The following is a 17,357-nucleotide window of genomic DNA, read 5'->3' on the forward strand; positions in this document are numbered from 1 at the left end:
ATCCAATGTGGCCTCACCCCTTGTTGACTTGTCTACATATTGTGTCAGGAAGCTATCCTGCACATATTGGACAAAAACTGACCCATCTAAAGTATCCAGTATTATCTTTGCTACCTTTTCCTCTACATCAGTGGAACTATTCGGAGGTCGATAGGAACTCCCAACAGGGTGACTTCTTTCCTGTTTCTAACCTCAGCCCATACTATCTCACTAGACAAGTCTTCAAACATCTTTTCTGCTACCGTAATACTGTCCTTGACTAACAATACCACACCTCAACCTCTTTTACCATGTTAACTATTCTGACTGAAACATCAAAATCCTGGAACCTGCAACAACCATTCCTGTCCCTGCTCTATCCATGTCTCCAAAATGGCCACAGCATTGAAGTCCCAGGTACCAACTCATACTGCAAGTTCTCCCACCTTATTCTGGATGCTCCTGGCATTGATAGTAGTCTTGTGTTCATGAGTCTCCTTATCTACCATCAACATGTCATTTTATTCCATTGTTACTTGTATATTTAGAGTTTCCTTTTGAAAGCCTTTGAGTTATTTACACTGATTACTTTCTGTGAGTAGGGCACTTAATATTTTACCCAGTCTCCAAGTAAAGTTATCTTCTATTTTCCCATTCAATGTATTAGTAATTATTTTGTCTTTATGGTTGTGAACTCTTGATTTCTCTCAAGTTGAAATGACTTCTCCATGTCGTCCCTGTTAAGTTCATTCATCATTTGCTTTTCTAAAGAAAAATGCTCCAACTCGTGCTCTGTCAGTTCCAGAACCATTTAACATTTAGTATATTGTTGTCTATTAACAACTGGTTTTTCCCTGTACTTTTGCAAGTTCTTTTCAGCTACTTTAACGTAAGGGAGCCATCTGATGCTGGTCATTAACTGATGTTTTCACTTCAGAGGGTTACCCTCCAATAAATGTTCCCTGTTAAAATGACCAGACTTGGAGTCCTGTCTATAATTGTATGATTAACTACCGTATGCATTTCTCAAATGTAAAAGGTTAGACATTAATGCAACAATGAAACAGGATGTGGTGTTGTACGTGTACTTAAAAAGAAATGGTTTAAACTTTCAATTTCTCAGTTTTTTAACTATCAAAATGGCCTAGCATTCATAAAGATATTAAACTTTTACATTATTGTATTATGCTAGTATTACAATTACTCATCACAATGATGATCAGAGGAAGAAATTGACCTTGAATGTGTCTGTGTAGTTAGTACTGCTGGAACTCTGAAATGATAATTTCCTAAGTTTTTAAAAAATCTTATTTCTAGGTATGTTGCAGCACCCAGATGGCACCGTTTTGAAGCAGTTGCAACCTCCACCGCGTGGACCCAGGGAGTTGAATTTCTACAATATGGTAATTCCTGTTTTGTTAGAACTGTGTTAGTGTGGAAATGGCCGTGCACTGAGTCTAACATGGAGTTCAAAACTCTGAATAGAGATGCTGTGCTACCAAGTTGCTGTCTCGCAGATGAGACTTACCCATGGTTTTCTGTGTGACTAAAATAACTCAGCTGTGCTGGTGAATATTGAGAGGATACAGATCATATTGGAGAATAAGTCTACCAAACCCAGAATTGCTTTTACAAACACATAAGGGGAAATCACTAATCAACTTGCTTGTGAAATGGGAATTTTCTTTGGTGTGCCGAGATTAACCAAAACTATGTTTTTCAGTTTGCGCATTGGACGGGCTAACAAATGTTGGTTGCGTAGGGTAAAAAAAGGGGAAACACATGTAAACAATTGTAATCCAATGAAGTTTGTCTTAAATTAGACATTATTCTGAAGGGATTTACAGTTGTGATCAGCTGAAGGTAATTAGTTGGAAATCAAAAAACAGTTTACGTGGCTTATTAACTCCGCAATGTACTTGTTGTGTTCCTAATACTGTAATATCATGTGCATTTCTTGGAAATGTTCTACTTGTTTACAACCCACATTGGTTAGATTGCTTTGGCTGAACAGAAATGTTAATTCTTTTAGTGCTAATGGTTAATCTTGTCTTGATTATGATGAGCACAGAAGAATAATAGTTCTAAGCAATTTTAGTTAGTACACAACTTACTCACATGGCTTCTGATACCTAGATCTGTACTTGTTATGTTGTGAAGGTAATTTTGCAACTTTGAGAGTATTTAACCACCAGATTTATGGAATAGTACAGCATGTAAAGAGGCTATTTGCCCCATTAAGTGAGTGCCTCTTGAAAAGCAATCCATTTTGTCGTCCTCGGCTGTTTTTGTCCCATATTCCTGCAGTGATTTTCTTCGAGCAATTATCCATTTCCTTTTCGTAAGAGGATGTATCTACCTATGAGCAATAACCTTTAATTATATAGCACTCACAACATAAAAATCCCAAGATGTTTAGCAGGGACATTATGAAAGAAAATATGACAATTACTTAATTAGATGACCTAAAGCTTGATCAGCAAGCTAGATTTTAAGGATTGCCTTGAAGATGGAAAGTGAGGTCGGGCGGTGAAAAGATGTAGGGAAGAAATTCCAGAGCTTAGTGTCAAGGACAACTGAAGGGATAGCCACCAAGGGCGAAGCAGAAAACATTGGTGTTACTCAATATGCCAGATATGGAGAAGAATAGAGATTGGAGAACAGAGAAGGCAAGGGTAGATTTTCAAATTTGGAGAAAAATTTTAAAGTCAAGTCGTTACTTTTCAGGGAGCAAATGTAGGCCATGTGATAGGTGATTCATGGGATTTGATGTGAGTTTACTTACAGCAGAGTTTTAATCTACATGGTTTGGAGAGACTGGAGAGAAGTTACTCACTGCAGAATTCCAAGTCTATGACCTATTATCACTGGTGTAGTTCAGTTTTTGGTCAGTGGAATTCTGCAGAATGTCGATGTTCGGCCATTCAGTGGTGGTAGTGCCATGGAATGTCAAGGGCTGATGGTTAGACGTTTTCTCTTGATAGAGCTGGTCATTTTCTAACATCTGTATGCTCTAGTGTTGCTCGTCCCTTATCAGCTCAGCCCTGAATATTGCCTTGGGCGTCCTGCATTGGCGCATGTAATGCTTCATTATCTGTGGTTTTCCCCTAGTCATCTTCACTTAATTTTGTTGGGACACATGAATTAAAAACAAAAATAAGGCACTTGGCACTTCTGAAAGAAGATGTTTGCAATTATTTCAACCTTGTCTTTTGGACTAAAGTCTGGCCTCTTTCACCATTCAGGCTGGAAATCTTGTAGAGCTGCCTCATTTGGCTAGTTCATTAATAGTTTAATATTCTTCCTGACTGAATGTGGTCAGACTGTAGAGCTTTAATTTGATCCACTCAGAGGAAGTGAGAAAATAATTAACCATGCAACACTTGAGCATGAGATGAGTCAACCTCAAACTAATTAAAGTCTTCTGTTGCTCTCAGAACAGTGAAAAAGGTGGCAAAAGAAGGGCTGGGGACTGTAAGGGATTGCAGAAAGGGTTTACATGTGGAGGCAGAGGGTGTGGCTGAGGTATTGAATATTTGGCTCTGTATTTATCAAGGAGAAGCGGAGGTTGGGACACTGCATTGACGGAGGATTAATAAAGGGGATGAATTTATAGATTGGCAATAAAGTTAACAAGTCAATAGGATTGAAACAGCTGCCTCAAATCATAGTGGAAGAGTATATGGTAGAGGATAAGAGGATCTTGCACTTCAGTTTGCACCTCTGAGCCAGAAGACCCAGATACAAATCTCACCTGCTCCAGAGGCATGGAGCAACATCTCTGAACAGGTTGATTAGAAAATATTTCTGCTTGGAAGATAGTAATCCTGTGGTGCAGCAGTAATGTTCCTATCTCTGGGCCAGAAGTTCTGGTTCAAGTCTGACCTGCCCCAGACATGCATCATAATGTACTGACACCCAGATCTTAGGGGCAACATTTGCTAACAGGAACAATGAGATACTTGAAAATGAAAAGAAAATTAAGGTGGAAGTTGCCGACACACTGGCCATAATCTTCAAATCCTTAGTACAGTATCAGAAGACTGAAGTATTGCAAACGTTCAGCGCTTGTTCAAAAAAGATAAGTCCATCAGCTAAGAACCAGTCAATTTGGTCTCGGTCAGGAAACATTTAAAAGTATTATCCTGGAAAAAATAGCAAATGTGGAGTAATTAAAGAAAGTCAGCACAATTTGTTAAAGGTAGTGTGGTTGATGTGGTGTAGTGTTGACTTCCAGAAGGTGGTATTATAAAGTGCCATGTGATCAACCTGTCAGCAAATTTGAAACCCATTGAATGAAAAGGACGTTACCACTGTGGATGCATAGTCAGCTGCATGGCAGAAAACAATGGCAAATGGCTTTTTGTTTGAACTTGAGGAAGATGTTTAGTAGAGTTCCCTAGGAGTCGGTAGTGGATCCTCTGCTTTTCTTCATATCTATTAATGCTTTAAATTTGGGACCTTTTGTGAAAAGAACAAAGATATTGATAGACCTGCGAGGACATAGGCTTGTGAAGTGGGCTGCTAAAATTTAATGCAGGGACGTTAGAGGAATTGGAAAGAGAAAGCAGTATAATTATAACAATGTATCAGGACCAGTATGAGCTGGGGTATAGGTGTACAAACCATCTGAAATCTAAAATGCTTATCCTTGTCCTCAACTCCTGCCATGGCTGGATTTTCCCTATTTCTGTAATCTCCAGCCTTGCAAGATATATGAAATCCTTTAATTCTGATCTCTTGTGCATCCTCCATTTCCTCGCTATATCGCTGGTGTTTATGTCTTCTGTTGTCTTAGCCACAAGCTTTGGAATTAACTCCCTGTCTTGCTTTTTTTTTCTTCAATAATAACAAAGTGGTGGAGACCTTCATATCTGGCAAAATCCAGAGAGAGAGAGAGAATTTATGTTTCGAATCTGATAAGTACCAAAAGAAGAGTCATAATGGACATATCTTGCATCAACTTAATATAGTCAGCCAAAGTGACTGTTTAAGGATTTGGAATGTCCTGCCTAGGTATGTTGAGAAGGCAGTGGCAATTATAGCTTTTAAAAGATATTGGATTATTGTTTGAAGACATGAAAGTTGCAAGGCTACAGGGAAAAGCAAGCAAATAGGACGAGCTGAGCAGCTCTTTGAGAGGACTGATATGGTCTCCTGCATTCTATAACCATTGTGTTATTACCTGGAATAGACGGCCTGAAAGGAAGGTCCAAACAAATTCAATTCTGACTTGCAATAAAAAATTTGATCATTTGTTTTTTTATAATTCGCTTGTGGGACATTAGCATTGCTGCTGGTCAGAATTAATTGTCCATCCTGACTTTTCCTTGAGAAGGTGGTGGTGAGCTGCCTCCTTGAACCACTGTGGTCTTCGTACTGTAGTTTGACCTCAGGGAGGGAATTCCAGGATTTTTGTTCAGCAACACTGAAGAGTTGCTGATAGATTTCCAAGTCAGGATGGTGAATGGCTTGGAGAGGAACTTGCAGGTAATAGTGTTCTGCTGCCCTTGTTTCTTTAGATGGGAGTGGTCATGGGTTTGGAAGGTGCTGTCCTAGGATCTTTGGTAAATTTCTGCAGTGTATCTTGTAGATAGTACACACTGATGGTCCTGAATGTAAAAGAGGAAATACAAACAGGGGTCGGAGAGTGTGGAGGGGTTGGAGAGTGTGCTTAGAAATATCTTAGCCAGGCACAGTGGGCCAAATGGCCACTTTTCTATCATTCTATAACTGATATCATTATTGCTTAATATGTTAGTATGTTGACCTTGATCGGATGCGTACTGGCAGACAATCCGTATGCAAATTCTGATAATGCTAAATCTGCTGAAAATATTATTCCATGCAATTAAACATTGAATGGCTTAGTACAAGAAATAGCGAGTTTGCCTCTGTGAAACTCGTGATTTGTACAGTATAATTATTTTAAAATATGATTGCTTGATGAGGTAAGAAATAAAGCCTGTCTGCAACATGAAAGTTATTTCTCTTTAAAGCATATTTCTACTGCATGTATTTTACTGGATGGTTCCAGTAAACCACAAGTACCAGCTAATGTCCTTGTGTCTTGCTTCATCTGAACAATTGGAAAGGAATGCACTCTTGATACCTTGTGACATCAGCAGGAAAAGTTCTGGTTTGAAAATGTATATAGTTATTTGCCAACTTCAGCCACTGCTTGGGAGTTTACGATAAGGTCTGCAATGCAAGTGTTTTAGAGCAACCATGGTTTCTAATCGTCTTACCAGAATATTTCCTTTTTCTCAGATGTGAAATAGTAATTTAATATTACAGTGGGAACTCTTGTGTGGGAGTTTTGAAGAAATAATGGAAGTGATGAATCACCATCTGTGCAAGTGAAGTATTTAAAAAGCATAGGCTCTGCTGATGAAGTTCAAACTATTCAAACAGTACCCTAAACACTCAAAATCTGATCTGATATTTAGGTTTAGTAATTTCTCTTACGCAGTCCTCACTATTTGGAAATCAATGACGTATATTACTAATTAAAATCATCTTTATCAGCAGCAGTTTGTTTACCCTGTACAACTTCCATATTCCAGATTTATGAGAATGAAGCTGAATATTTTTATTGATAACTTTACAGCATTTCTACTAGGCAACTTAATTTCATACAACTATTGAATTACTATAGCACAGACTTGCACAATCCTGTTGGTGCATGAGATGGTAATTGTTCAGAATTCTGAGTTATTTACAGACTTTTTTAACTTTTAATTCCAATATGTAGTTTCTTAAAAACGTGAGAAAAAATAAACTGTGAATGTAAATTCATTGTCTCTCTGGTAAATTGATATGTGAAGTCCGTGGGACGATGTACTGTCCTGTGTCAGAGAAGTTTCAACTGAGAGGAGTTTGAAGAAGTGATAACGATGGGACTGATTATTCTGCTCTGGACAGAAAGCCATTTTGTGCAGACATGTCTGTCTTACCCTCCCGAAGCATTTAAAAAAAGCCGTATTTTTGTTATTGGCTGAGCGTCCTAGTGTGTGGATCAGAGGGCTGTGTGGGCCACAGTTTTGAGAACAGCAATTTTAAACACCCCCTACATTGCAGCAGTAACAGTAGCTGGGTCCCATCTCATTCTGCTGGAATTCAGTCACCCTTGAAAGGGATCAGAACAAGAGAATTTCTGCCAATTTACAAAACCAAGAATCTCTAAACCAACTTGTCAACTGCCAGCATCAACTCCCGGTGTTATTCAGTAATGGCTGGGTCTGTCGTTCAATGCAAAACTGAAGCCCGCGTCAATTTGTGTTCTTACTGACCACAGAGTTATGTAAGGATCTGAAGAACCTGCCACACCTGCAAGGTTGTGGGGAAAATTCCAACTGTAATAAAACCTACATTGATCATTCCAGGGAAATGCATGTTGATCAACTGAAAGCCCTCTTCTGGAAAATGCAATCAGCTGGCCTTGTGGTTAATCTCCCAGTGCAGTGACCTATCTAGAATATGTAATAGGTCAGGAATGACAACTGCCCAGGCTCAAGATATTGTGGATTGAGAAATGCCGAGCAGCATTTGAGAAGTTGAAGGCTGTTTTAATAAATAACCATATGCTTGCAGCTCCAAACTTTAAACAGGCATTCAAAGTGGACATCAACGTGAATGACATTGGGCTAGGAGACCTAGAACATTACAACACAGTACAGACCCTTTGGCCCTCTGTTGTGCCAACCTGTGGAACCAATCTGAAGCCTATCTATCCTATATTATTCCAGTTTCATCCAAATGTTTATCCAATGAACATTTAAATGCCCTTAAAGTTGGCGAGTCTACTACTGTTGCAGGCAGTGCATTCCACGCTCCTTCTACTCTCTGAGTAAAGAAACTACTTCTGACATCTGTCCTATATCTATCACCCCTCAATATAAAGTTATGTCCCCTTGTGCTAGCCATCACCATCCGAGGAAAAAGGCTCTCTTTCAGACATCATCTTTCGGAAGGCAAATCCAGAATAGAGACACCAATCAGGTACTTCTCTTTATAAAAAAAACCTAGACAAACATCACAGTCAGTCCAATGTAAAGAAAGAAATCCTCAATTTATTCCTGGCTGTAAAATATTTTGGGATATATTTCTGAAATGGGTACAGAAAAGCCACAGTTTACACTGATTACAACTGCTAACTTTTGTGGAAAAAATTAAGATGAAGAATGCCAGGTTATTTCAACCTTACCATTTAAAAATCACTCACTCTGCTGGAAAGGTGAATGTGATTACAGAAGTCACGTCTTGAACTTATTTAGTTCAAGTATAAAAGTTTATTTAGACCGTTTTACTTTAAATTCCAATTTTTGAGAAGAGGACAGCTGAAGGGGAAAAGAAGAACTGGGGCTCTAAATTCATTGTCTGGCAAAGCCCACCTAAAGCCCCTGAAGTAGTATACCTGCTGAATAGCAAGGAAGTTTCAAATTGGGTTGGATCTAAGAAGAGATACCAGGGAAGGCTGACTGTCCCATCCTTCGTCACAACACCACCTCCTACAGACATGTCTGCTTTGTCCTTCAGAAATACAGAAGAATGGATTAAAAATACAATACAATACGACTGTATGTGTTATTGGCCAGATGTCCCATCAAAGATGTGAACCACAACTTTGAGGACTGCCATTTTTAAAAAGGCCTTGCACTGTCGGAGTGTTTTGCTACTATTGCTTCTCAACTTGAAGAATGAATAAACTTACTATTTTTGTTAGTTCAAGGGAGCATGGTTAAGGTATTTCCTTGTAAAATATCAGTGCGGTTTGATCCAAGATAATTCTATCTTGAAAGGAAGGGATCTTTTTTAATGAACCTTGTTGCATCCAGCGGAGGGGCAGTGAATAACCAAGGAGCCAGTTCATCCCTCCTTACCTGGGAGTTTAATGATTTGGGATCTCCTGTCTGGAACTGTAACAAATAATGGAACCCTGCCCAGGGCCTTAGCATTAAATTGTGATGCAGCTCTTTTTGTAAATATAGCAATTACAATTTCTGAAGTATTGAATGATATTCTTGCTTGTCCCATGCGCTGAATGTGGAGGCATTAAAAGGATGACCTTTTGTACTCTATAAGTTGTCCAATCATCTTTCCTCCAATCTAATTTGACACTAATTTGCAATGTGCCTTCATCCATTTACCATACTTTCTATGATGGGATAAAATTCTTTGGGTGTCTCATCTGTGCTGCATTCTTAGCATTATCAGGCTATTCATTTTTTTAATCAACCAGTTCAGAGATGTTATTACACAGCTCTAGAACAGGTGACACTTGAACTTGAGCCTCCTGTCTCAAAGGGAGGGATACCAACACAAAAGGCTACACCCCCACCAGGTTATTTAATTTTAAAAATTTAACCTATTTTTTTCTAATTAGACTGTTCACACCTCAGGAGAAGGGTGGGACTTGAACTCTGACCTCCCGTTACACCAATTCACCACAACCAAGTAAAACAAATTAATTTAATAAGGTAACTTTGAAAGTTAGTTTTTTGCTACACACTTCCTGTTTTTTGGTAGTAATGTCTCTGTCAGTAGTGTGGAACCACGTATTATCAAAGATTTTTTACTCCCAGATAGTTTGCTGCTTGTTCCAACCCTTTTTTCTGAGAGTGTATGAAGCTTCTTGTAATCATTCTTCTGATATGTACTTATCTACTGAACAAACAGCATTTCTAATCCCTAATTCTGTACCATACTGCACACTTGTTCCAGACCTGTCATGTCAGATTGATGACCTGTGTTTGGGTATTTGTCACTGTTTGGACTGTTTGCCTAAGCATGTCATACAATAGATGATGGATAAACATGAATGTTCATTGAGTCTTAGTTGCTGTATTTCAGTATCTGATGTTTTTACTAAACATCAGTTGTGTTTGTTTGCAATAAGGATGCTGTTTACACCTGTTACTTACTGACCAGATACATAACGTGCCATTTTGATTCCAGCAATGACTAACGTCATTAAAATAGCATTCCGAGCTTGTTGCTTAGAGGTGTACCATCGACCCTTGGGCTGGTTTCGTCTCTGGATTTCTGTCCCTCACTCCCACTTCAGTAAAGTGAGGTGAGGTGACTCACTCAATCCTTCTGATTGAGATTAATTATTGATGTTATGCTTATTTCTTGATTAATGTTTAATTGCTTTGAACAAAGTCCACAATAATTGCTCACGATTCTTATAGTACAATAAAATATTGAATTATTTTGGTTAATTTAGGTGATCATTAGACTGTAGTAAGTGAACTTTAAATTATATTGGCAGTTGAGAACTAGAATAATGTGAAATTTGCATGAATAGGGAATGAATTACAGTGCTTTTATATAGTTTTTTTGCTCATGTCTTGGTATCTCGCCTGCAGAAACTGCAATCTTATGGTTTTCTGAAAAGGGGAAAACCATATTTTCTTTCTCTCCGTCTCTCTGTCTCTCTCTCTCTCTCTCTTTCCCTGTGCTTAAATCTTTGTCTTCTAATTGGAATAAAAAGTCTCTTACTTCATGTGTCATAGGGGATTTGGATGTTTAAAAGTTGCCCTTGAGTTATGTCTATGTGCCAAATGCCTTGATACCTTATGTCTGATAAAAATATCATGGTGTTAAAAATTACATTAACCTTGTACTTGCAATCTTTTGGGGACTGATTTTGGTTTTTCTTAAAAAAAAGGTGTAGTTTCCTGATTTTACTACTGCATCTGTATGAAACTGCTGAGCAATGACCACCTGAAACAAAAAAAAATCCCTGCTCACCTCCCTATAAACGTCAGCTATGTAGCTGCCTGATTTCCCATTCTGGGGGTCACCAATGACCATCCAGATCCAAGTACAGGTGCAAGAGCCGTTCAGAGGCTGGATAATTCATGAAGTTGTTTCTGGTCTTCTATAAGGGTCAAGTCAGGAATGTGATTGAATGCCGTATAATTTGCTGGATTGAACAGTGCACAATGAATCTAACTGGAGGAGTGTGCATGATCAACAGACCTACCAGAACAGGAGTCAGGTCCTCAAAGGATAGCCAGTTAGACCATTCACCATTGTATCCGTAGATTGAGGTGGAAGTGAGTACTGCAGATGCTGAAGATTAGAGTTAAGAGTATGGTGCTGGAAAAGCACAGCAGGTTAGGCAGCATCCAAGGAGCAGGAAAATAGACGTTTCAGGCAAAAGCCCTTCATCAAAATGACTCTACTGACTGCAGGATATACTATCTATAGGGCTCACTGCAGCAACTCACTAAATTGCTAACAGCTCTGCTGGGTCCAGTAATCTCTAGCCTTAAGAAGAACATCACAAGATTATGGTATCCTTCCGTGCAAGTTCCTTCCAGTCTGCAGTATCTGGACAATATATGTTCCAGTTTTTTTCATTGAACTACATTATGTAAATACAAGCAAACAAGTTAGATTCCATATTTAAACATTTCCCAAACTATTTCCTATTGTATCTTTATTTTGCAGCTTGAAAATTGCTATGTTTCCCAGAGTGTGGGGAGCTGTAAGAATGGTGGGATTTGGAGAGCTGTTGGAGTGGGAGGCTGTTTAGAAAGATCTTGTGGACTTTTCATAAAAAAAGGCCTGTACTTTTTCTGAATTTTTCAGAACAGGAATCAGGTTCTCAGAGGGTAGCCAGTTGGGCCATTCACCATTGCATCCAGGGAGCAATATATTGGCTAGTGTCCCACACTTTGGGAAGCCATGCTTTAATTAGTTATTGAGCATTTAACCTTCCCAATCATAAACAGCTGTGTGCAAGATTTATTTTTGTGTTTAGATGTAGTTTTGCTCAACAAATGTTGATTAAATTTGTTTCCCATGTCTGTAGATTCAGATCACCAAAACAGGGTACAATTGAAGCAAAGGTCTGTAGATTCAGACCCTTGCTTCTATTATACGTGGAAGAAAAGGAGTAATTTTCAATCACCTTATATATGTGCATTGCTCCAAACTGCAGTTTTGCAGAACTAGAATTTGAGTAGTGCTTACTGCTTTGAGATGACCAATGAGTATTCCTCTAGAAAACCAGCAGGAATACGATGTGTGTCTGTGTAAAATACTTTTCAAAAGCACGTGCAAAGTGTGGCCGTGAATATGCATGAAAGATCGAAAATTTACATAAAAATATTATCACTGTGTACGCTAAATATACTGCCAATATATTTGATTGACATAAAGGACAGTTATCCCCCAGTGAATCTCCGGTAGCTCTTTCAGGATGCTGGAATGGAGATGAGCACTCAACAAAAATATCATTTGGTTGTTTAACCCGTGATGTATATTTCTGTGCATTATTCCGGTTATGTAAGTCATAGAAAAACTCATCTGATTCTGCCCCATTAATGTACTCTCAATGATCAGCGAAGTGATGAGATATGTCAGCAGTTTGTCCTCAGTAGTGTACTTGCTGATGCTTAGTGTTGGTTCTGTCAGGGCCAGCAGCTCCAGACCTTGTTACAGCCATGGTCTAAACAGGGATGAAAAAGCTGAACTCGAGGTGAGGTGAGCACGACTGCTCTGATATCAAGGCAGCATTTGGGTAAGGGAGGCATCAAGGATCTCTAGCAAAAATGATGTTGTGAAAGTTGAGGGGGATGTATCTCTACTGATTGGAATTGTCCCTAGCACAAAGAGATATGTTTGTGTCTTTGGAAGACACTCATTTCAGATGTAGGAACAGGAGTAGGCCATTCAGCCCATTGATCTACCATCCACTGTGATCACAGGCTAATCTGAGAATCCTCAACTCCACTTTCCTGCCTTTTCCCTGAAACCCTTGATTGCATTAATGATTAAATATCTGTCCATCTCAGCCTTGAATGTACTTTATGCCCCAGTGTCAGCATCTCTCTGTGATACAGAATTCCACAGATTCACTACCCTGTGAGAGAAGAAATTCCTCTAACCTCTGTTTTAAATATGTGAGCCCTTATTCTGGGATTATGTCCTCTGGTCTGAAACTCTCCTTCAGGGGAAGGTAACTAGTACGATCCTACTCTACCACAACCTTGAAGAATCTTGTATGCTTCAATAAGGTCATTTCTCAATTTTCTATATTCCAGTGAGTACAGGCACAATCCACTTGACCTGTCCTTCCAAGATGGTCCCTCCATATCTGGTGAAGCTTCTCTGCACTGCTTCCAATGCCAGTATCTTCCCCTTATATAAAGGGTTAAAAACTATGTACAGTATTCTAGCTGTGGTCTGACTAGTGCCTTGTATAGTTTCAGCAAAGATTTCCTACTTTATGCATCTTTCCTTTTGAAATAAAGGCCAACATTCCATTGGTCTTCCTATTACCTGCTGAACATGGAGAAAGACTCTCAAATCACTGCTTTCTACAGTCTTCTTTCATTTAAATAATATTTAGCGCTCGGTTTTCATGCTAAAGTGGATAACTTCACATTTTTCTGCATTGTATTCCATCTGCCTTGATTTTGCCCACTCTCTTAACCTGTCTGTATCCATCTGCAGGCTCTGTGGCATCTTCACCATTTGCCTTCCTACCAATTATTGCGACTTTGGCAATCTTGGCTATAGTTCATTCACTTTCCTTACACAAGTCATTAATATATTCAGTACAACCTTGATTATCTGAACGTCGATTATCTGAATTTCGGATTATCCGAACAAGAACTCTAGGTCCCATTAACAACGGCATTATGGCGTGCATTGCCAGATAATCAAGAAATGTTTGATAACTGGCACTCAAATTACTGTTTGTTTACAGTAGATTAGCTGTTAGTTAAATGTGCATTGCCGAATAACAGAGAAATGTTCGGATAATCGGTGCTCAGAAATTACCACTTATTGACGATTAGATCAATTATCCGAACAAAATACTCCCCACCCATCTCGTTCGGATAAAAGAGGTTCTACTGTATTGTAAATAACTGTGGTTCCATCACTGTTGTATGCAGAATACCACTAGTTAAACATTGCCATCCTGGAATGCCCCTTGTCCAAATGCTGTTTTCCATTAGTTAGCAATTTTCTATCCATGCTAATATGTTATCTTCAACATCACGAGATTTAGTCTTAATTAGTAGCCTAATGTTGGAACTCTATGAAGCACCTTCGGAAAATCCAAATATATTACATCCCTTTATTGATCCTGTTACCTAGAGCATAGAACATTACAGCGCAGTACAGGCCCTTTGGTCCTTGATGTTGCGCCGACCTGTGGAACCAATCTGAAGCCCATCTAATCTACACTATTCTACTTTCATCCATATGTTTATCCAATGACCATTTAAATGCCCTTAAATTTGGCGAATCTAGTACTGTTGCAGGCAGTGCGTCCCATACCCTTGCTACTCTGAGTAAAGAAACTACCTGTGACATTTGTCCTATATCTATCACCCCTCAATTTATAGCTATGTCCCAAAGAATTCTTGTAAATTTGTCAAGCATGACTTGCCCTCATGAAACTATGCTGATGCTGTTTAATCATATATATTTCTAAATGCTCTGTTCTTATATCCTTTATATTAGACTAGACTCTAATTCTCCCAACAACAGGTGTTAGGACAACTGACCTAAGGTTGCCTGTGTTTTTTTTTCAGCCCCAGGGCATGACTGCACAAATTCCTCAGAGTAGTATCTTCGGTCCAACAGTTCGGTATAAGTGATAATGAATAAATCAGTCAATCAATCAGTCAGCTTCATCAATGACCTTCTGTGCATCATAAGGTCAGAAACTGGAACGGTCGCTAATGATTTCACAACGTTCAACGCCATTTACAACAGCTCTGATTATGAAGCGGGCTACGCCTATATTCAGCAATATCTGGTTTGGGCTGATGAGTGGCAAGTAACATGCAAAAGGGAGAGAACATTCACAACTGCTCTCCTTCCTATCGGAAGGATGTTGTGAAACTTGAAAGGGTTCAGAAAAGATTTACACGAGTGTTGCCAGGGTTGGAGGATTTGAGCTTTAGGGAGAGGTTGAATAGGCTGGGGCTGTTTTCCCTGGAGCTTCGGAAACTGAGGGGTGACTTGTAGAGGTTTATAAAATCACGAGGGGCACGGATAGAGTAAATAGACAAGGTATTTTCCCTCGGGGGTGGGGGGGGGGGGGAGTCTAGAACTAGAGGGCGTAAGTGTAGGGTGAGAGGGGAAAGAGGGTGGTGTGTGTGTGTGTAATGAGCTGCCAGAGGAAGTGGTGGAGGCTTGTACAATTGCAACATTTAAAAGGCATCTGAATAGGTATATGAATAAGAAGGGTTTGGAGAGATATGGGCAGGGTGCTGGCAAGTGGGACTAGATTAGGTTGGGATATCTGATCGGCATGGATGAGTTGGACCGAAGGGTCTGTTTCCATGCTGTAACATCTGTATGATCTATGGTAACACACCAATTTCAAGCAATGGTCATCAACCAATGAGGATCTTATCTCCTCCCTTTGACATTCAACAGTATTACCCAATGTTGAACCCTCACTGTCAACATGCTTGGGTTTCATTGACCAGAAACATAACAAATAATTGCTGGAGGCTGGAAAAATGTGAGTAACTCCCTTTCTGCACCCAATGTTCAGCCACCATTACAAGGACATGTCAGGCGTGTGATGAATACTCTCCACTTGCCTAGATGAGTGTAATTGCAACAACACTCATTGAGTGTTGACTCCATTCAGGACAAAGTCACTGCTTCATTGGCACGCAAACCATCCCCTTAAATATTCATTGTGGTCACCGTCCATCATTGAGAGAGATAACGTGTGCCATCTACAAAATATATTCCAGCAACTAATCAAGGCTTCTATAATGGAATCTTGCAAATTTATGACCTTTGTCATCAAGAAAGACAAGGGCAACACGTGCATGGAAAAACCACTCTTCCAAGAAAGTGGTTTGCCACCATCATTTGCAGGGCAAATAGATGGGCGCAGGATATACTGGCCTAGCTTGTGATACCTACCAAATAAAGAATTGAAGAAAAACCTATTTTATGTTGTTTTTGGATCTGGAATACACTTAGTTTTGTGGTGGGAACCACTGCGGACTGTTGATTCTGTCTCTACAGTAGGAAATTAATTGGAAACACTCTAGATTGCAAATGACTTTCTGAAAGACCATTTGTGAACTTTTGCAGGTAGCTATTGGGAGTTTAAGCGTGGGCTTTTGGGTGTTGGTTCAAACCAGTCCTGATTATTGGGAGTCAGGTCGAATAGAGTGGATCAAATTGCTGAATTGTTAGGATTTGGATCATAGTGTGATTGCTTAACAGCTAAGAGTGAGGGAATCTTTCTGAAACGTTGGTGTGCCATAGTTCATTAGTTAACCGTCAATATAAATGGCCATTCACCCACAAACATTTGTTATGTTTGAGCATTTAAAGTCTACTTTTATGGATGAACTGCTACATCTTCTAATTAGAGACCTTGCAAGTCGATGGGGAACCTAAATAATTTGTTGTAATTGCTTTAAACAGCAGGTTTGTAAAGCTTGAAAGTGGTTCAGCTTATGACTTCCTGATATGTTATGTCTTTTACAGAATAAGCAGTGCGTCAATCACTGTAATCGAGGCGACAGGATTGTCTTTTTCAATAAATATTTCACCATGTGGCCTGTACATATTCTCAACTTTATTGTTTAAAAAGCATGAAAAGCAGTGAGTGTTCATTATGCAAGCTTGCCTTGGATCAGGGGATAGAGTGGTTGGGGCTGAGGACAGTTGTATAATGGTTATGTCACTTGGACTAGCAATCCAGAGACCCAAGCTACTTCTGGGAAGATGTATTCAGATTCCATCACAGCTGTTGAAATTTAAATTCAATTAGTAAACCCTTAAATTGAAATGGTGAGTATAAAACTATCTTTGATTTCTTATAAAAATCCATCTGGTTTACTAGTGTCCTTTAGGTTTGGTACGCATTTGATTAGATTAGATTCCCTACAGTGTGGAAACAGGTCCTTCAGCCCAACAGGTCCACACCGACCCTCCGAAGAGCAACCCACCCAGACCCATTCCCCTACATTTACCCCTTCACCTAACAGTATGGACAATTTAGCATGGCCAATTCACCTAACCTGCACATTTTTGGACTGTGGGAGGAAACCGGAGCACCCGGAGAAAACCCACGCCGACAAAGGGAGAATGTGCAAACTCCACACAGGTGGGAATTGAACCCAGGTCTCTGGCGCTGTGAGGCAGCAGTGCTAGCCACTGTGCCACCCAACTCAGTTGGCTGGATGGCTGGTTTGCGATGCTGGGTAGTGCTAGAACGTGGGTTCATTTCTCCCCACGGTGGAAGTTTCCATGAAGGACTCAGTCTGAACCTCTCTCTCAGTAATCCTCAGGTTAAATCAGTGCCAGTTGTGTTGCTCGCGCTCTCCCTCCCTCTCTCTTTTTCTCTTTCTCTCTGTCTCTCTGTCTCA

At 39.6% G+C, this 17,357-nt stretch overlaps 1 protein-coding gene across 1 annotated transcript in view; it reads left to right on the plus strand.

Annotated features, from left to right (window-relative positions):
- Positions 1-1,296: 1,296 nt before the first annotated feature.
- ipmkb (inositol polyphosphate multikinase b) overlaps positions 1,297-17,357 on the plus strand; it is an 82,045-nt gene continuing 65,984 nt past the window's right edge. The window contains exon 1 of the mRNA XM_043712365.1: positions 1,297-1,382. Within this exon, the coding sequence (XP_043568300.1) occupies positions 1,299-1,382 (84 nt within the window). The 5' untranslated portion in view covers positions 1,297-1,298. The remainder of the gene's footprint in view (positions 1,383-17,357) is intronic.

This window comes from Chiloscyllium plagiosum, chromosome 22, assembly GCF_004010195.1.
Source record: "Chiloscyllium plagiosum isolate BGI_BamShark_2017 chromosome 22, ASM401019v2, whole genome shotgun sequence".
NCBI classification, from domain to species: domain Eukaryota; kingdom Metazoa; phylum Chordata; class Chondrichthyes; order Orectolobiformes; family Hemiscylliidae; genus Chiloscyllium; species Chiloscyllium plagiosum.